Genomic DNA, 4,806 nt, shown 5'->3' with positions numbered 1-4,806 from the left:
GCCGTGGTGGCAGCGGGGGCTGCGGGCAGAGGAGCAGCCGGGGGGGTCAGCGGGGAGCGCAGGGGGGACAGGGAGCTTGGGGTCGGGGGACTGGTGGCGGGAAGCCCAACACAGGCAGGAGCAAAACTGTGTCTGTGGGACAGGCAGAAGCACCCGCTGCCGGATTTGTGGGGCCAGGGGTGCAGGCAGCTGCGAGGGCAGGCAAGGGAGGCTCTGCTGCTGGGGGGGGCCTGCCGAGCCCTCGGCCCTGGGCAGGAGCCCTTTGGGGGCAGCCAGCAGCTTGGCCCCAGCGACAAGGGGGGAGAAACCGCCCACATCCCAGGGACGGGAGGGAAGAGGCAGAGGAGGGCAGGGAGGAAGAGCAGGGGGAGGAAGGAGCGCAGGAGAGCACGAACAGAGAGCACCATCCCCTTCCCAGCCACATCCTCATGGAGCCACGGGGGCCACGGTGGTGGTGGTGGGTGCCGGGTGGGCTGCCGGCTGTGGCCCGCGGGGAGCTCGGGGTGGGCGGGCAGCAGCCGCAGGCAGCAGAAGTAGACGCCGAGGCCGCTGGGGCAGAGCAGGAGGTGGGGGACCACGGGGCCCAGGTTCACATAGCACATCCAGGCACCGAGATGAGGGCTGGGGGTGGCAAGGGGGGGCAGGGGTTCCCTCTGGCCAGGAGACCTGCCTGGAGGGGGACACGAGCTGGGACCTGGAGCAGATTTATGGGGCCGGACCCTGCGGACACCAGTTCTCGGCACAGGGGTTTCGGGTTCAAACCCCAGCCCGGTGGCTTGGGGGTGGTTTTGGAAACAGGGGGGTGGCCAAGGGCCCCCCCACCGCTGTCCCTCCCCTCCCACTGCCCCACCCCAGTCGTGCCTCAGTTTGCCCCCTGCAGCAGCATCTGGGGAGGGCTGAGCCATTCCCCGTGGAGCCCAGGGCTGGGGGGGGGTCGGGGTGTCCCCATGTGTACTTGGAGGTGAGAGGGAGGTTGTGGGGTGAGGGGGGACCACAGCGGTGGCAGTGGGGTCGGTACTCATCCACCAGGAGGGCTGCCCGTCACGTGTCCCCTCCAGGGTAGATGTCCCCGAGCGGCGACTGGACCTGCATGTCCTGCGGGATGCGTTCGCCACTCCCCACAGCCAGTCTGGGGGGGGCACTGGCCACCGCTCAGAGGGGGCTGGGGGGGCTCTGCCACCTCCTCACCCCATCCCGCACCCCCAGACCCAACAGGCTGAGCACCCTGAGCACTGAGGCTGGGGAGCGGAGCAGGACCCCGTCCTGGCAGGGATGCACTGGGGGAATGCTTGGGGTGCGCAGAGCCCGGCCATGTCCCAGTGCCCTGGGGACGGCCTTGGCACCCAGCCCCGGCGCCCTGGTGCCGACCCCGATCCCGAGCATGAAAAGGCATCACTGGGGGAAAAAAATGGCATATACAGGAGGATTGTCCAAACCTGCCAAGCACAAACCGAGGGCCAGGCAGGGAGCAGAGCCGGGGCTGGGGCGCATCTGGGCAGGGCAGTGCCCTTGGCTCGGCCCCGCTTCCCCAGCCATCGAAAGGCAAACAGACATTTTTCCCCCCCTTTGCTTGTTTTTGGGGTAACTAAACCCAAAGCAACGGTCAAGCCTAAAGACCAGGTTTGTGGCGCGGGCTCAGGAAGCCAAAGCCCGGCAAGCAAAGCCACACACCACCCGGTATCACCATGTCCCGGCATCACCGTGTCCCGGCACCGAGGAGCTCTGTCCCCGCCAGCCGATGCTGTGCCCTGTAAGATGGCAAACAGCGGCGATGGCAGCCCCATGCGATGGGAGCTGGGTCTGCAGGGGAGGCGGAAAGGGCAGAAGAGCCGGCAGGGATGCCCGCGCATGGCGATGTCCCCGTGGGACACGGCAGCGCGGTGGCTCCTACCTGCTCCACTCCAGCGCCGCAGCCACCGATGTGCCCCAGCCACCACCGTGTTATGGTTCAGTGGCTGCTGGGAGAGAGTGAACAGGAAACCTCCGGGTTCGGGGGCCTTTGCTAAATTTGGAGAGGCGAGGTGAAGCCTCGGTATTTGCAGCTCCGCAGGGAGGAAGAGGAGGAGGTGGGACCGGGTTGTCTCTAATAGACACGGCCCCGTGGCTGGGGACTTGGCTCCCTCGATAGGGCATGGCCCAGCTCCGGGAGACGCCGCCGGTGACACCATGACGGCGTCCCCCCGGAGAGAAAATCCCCAGGAAAGCAGAGGGAGGTCACCATCCCCTCCCCGGCCACCCACCTGCCACCGCTGCAGCTGGCAGAAACGCCCCACGTGGGGATGGGGACAGAGGGCTGAACCTGGCACTGGGGGCACTGGGCGCACTGGGGACACTGGGGGCACTGGGAGCCGTGCGGGATGGGATGGGGATGCAGCAGGGCCCCAGGCCCCACACATTCGGGCTCTCTTGTCCTGGCCTGGGGTGGCAGAGGTGCCATCGCCACCCACCACAGGGACAGCGGGACCTCGGCCACCCACCAGCTGGTGTCACCAGCCCCGGCTGCATGGGGAGCCTGAAAAAATGCCAGGAGCGGCAGCAGCCTTGGCTGGGGCTGGCCGACAGCCTGAGACCATGTGAATGGCTCCCCTTAAACAGGGTGTTAACTCTGAAACCTACTGGTGGCTAGCACGGTCACTGCTTTGAAGAAGCACTCAGTGAGCGCACAGAGCAGCTCCCAGCTGTGACGGCAGCCCTGGGTGGGGACCCTGACCCAGGGGGGCTGCCCTGCTCCTGTGACAGTGGGGAGGGGATGAGTCCCACACCCATTCCAGTACCTCCCAAAAAGCTGCCCCACCGGAGAAGACCAGAAAAAGCTGATTTCTCCTCCTCTGCCGGGTTTCACCGGAGCCTCTGGCCTCCCTCCAGCGCCCTTCACAGGAAACACAGTGGCTTGAGAAAACATGTGCAAAACACAACCAGGTGGGGAGTGGCAGGGGAAGGGTTTTGGGGCAGAAACCTCCTTTCACACTGGTTTGCTTCGGGAGGAAAATTTCCTGCGTGGGGTCCCGCAGCCGTAGCCCTTCCCTGGAGAATGGGAACGCTGGCAGCTCCTGCCCGGCCACCCCAGGGCTGTGGCCCCACTTCCATGGTGGTACCAGTGAGTACCAGTTGAGTCCCCTCAGGAACAGCCCCAGAGACAAAGGGGACACGGAGGGGTCCCCAGCAGCCCCAGGGAGTCCAAGGATGGCTGAATGCCCACGCAGGGCCCGGCTGCCCATCCTCGTGGCCCTGGCACAGGAGCAGGATCCAGCCCCTGCATCCCTCCAGCGCCGTGGAGGGGCAGTGATGGGGAGGTCCTGGGAGGACCGGGGCTGGCTGCAATGTGTGAGTGTGTGTGTGTGTGTGCACGTGTGTGCAAGGGTGTGCATGCATGTGCAAGCGTGTGTACATGCCAAACCAGCCAAGCCAGCTGGCCGCAGCTCTGTGGGAAGCAGGAGCTCCCTGCTGCATCCCCCAGCACCGTCGGGGCTGGCCAGGGAGGATTTACTCAGCGCTGGGGAGGGTCCTCCCCAGGTCAAACCAGTTCCCCAGGCACTGGTGGAACTGGAGGGACACTGGGGCATGCCCAGGCCTTGAGTCACTACGTGCAAGGGGAGGGACAGGGTATGGGGCAGACTGCGGGGACAGGGACAGGGATGGGCTCAGCTGCAGCACCCAGGGGGGAGACACAGGGCTGGAGGGAGCCCCACAACACCCCGGGGGGGGGGAGGGCTGCAGGGAGATCCCCACTGTCACCCTCCCTCCAGGCAGGGGGAAACGGGAAGGTGACAGCAAGAAGGGGAAGGGAAAGGGAAAGAAAAAGGAGGTTGAGAGCGAGAATGAGCCATGAGACCGAAATAGTGCCGGGGTCGGCAGCGGGAGCGAGGCAGGGCTGGGATGGGGACGTGTGTCCTGGGACCCCAGAGCACCCCAGTGCCCTGGGGAGAGCCGGGGGATGCAGGGCCTGGAGGGGATGACAGGGTGACAGGGTGCCCAAGGGGGTGGCAGGGTGCCCAAGGGGGGGATGTCAGGGTGCTAGGGGGATGATAGGGTGCCCAAGAGCGTGGCAGGGTACCCAAAGAGGGGATGGCAGGGTGCTAGAGGGATGACAGGGTGCTCAAGAGGGTAGCAGGGTGCCCAAGGTGTGGGTGTCAGGATGCTGGGAGGATGACGGAATGCCCAAGGGGGGGATGGCAGGGTGCTGGGGGGATGATTGGGTGCCCGGGGTACCCAGGGGTGGCAGGTTTGCAGGTGTTTGGGTGTATTACGAGCACCCAGGTGATGGTTAGCAGTGGGAGGTTGGGACAGTGAGTGCCTGGGGACCGCAGCGAGATGTCACTGCTTCCTCCCTGCCAGCACTTCAAAAAGACAGCAACCACCACCATCACCCCTGCCTGCACCCCAAGCTCACAGCACCCAGCACCACACTCGGTGCTGCTCGGTGCCTGAGCATCTCCCCCTCCAAAATTTCACACCTTCCCTGCCTGCCTTCGATGGCTCAAGATAAGCGTGTCCGGTGGCAGCAGCTCATCAGCACACAGCCGGAGCTGAGACCTCACATGCTCATGCTACGTGTGACCTGCACAGCCCCCCCATATCCCCCCCACCTCGACTCCTCCAGCGAACAGGGATGTTGCTGGCATCCCGGCAGCAGCATCCAGCACCGGTCCCCGGACCATCAATGGAGCTGGAATTCCTGGCAGCATAGGGTGCTGGCGGTATCCCCATGCCCAGGGTTTGGGACAGCAGGTCCCCAACTTTCCCCCCCACCACCCTGTGCTCCCCCTTGGCCTGCGGTTGCTCTCGGTGCGGGGGCGGCCCTGGCCG

General features: G+C 65.7%; 1 protein-coding gene across 1 annotated transcript in view; it reads left to right on the top strand.

Moving 5' to 3' along the window:
* The first annotated feature begins 428 nt into the window (after positions 1–428).
* LIN28A (lin-28 homolog A) overlaps positions 429–4,806 on the top strand; it is a 26,086-nt gene continuing 21,708 nt past the window's right edge. The window contains exon 1 of the mRNA XM_009276272.1: positions 429–566. Coding sequence (XP_009274547.1) covers positions 429–566 — 138 coding nt within the window. The remainder of the gene's footprint in view (positions 567–4,806) is intronic.

The sequence above is a fragment of the Aptenodytes forsteri genome, unplaced genomic scaffold, assembly GCF_000699145.1.
Source record: "Aptenodytes forsteri isolate BGI_AS27 unplaced genomic scaffold, ASM69914v1 Scaffold321, whole genome shotgun sequence".
Lineage (NCBI taxonomy): Eukaryota > Metazoa > Chordata > Aves > Sphenisciformes > Spheniscidae > Aptenodytes > Aptenodytes forsteri.
This window is presented reverse-complemented; position numbering and strand designations above follow the sequence as displayed.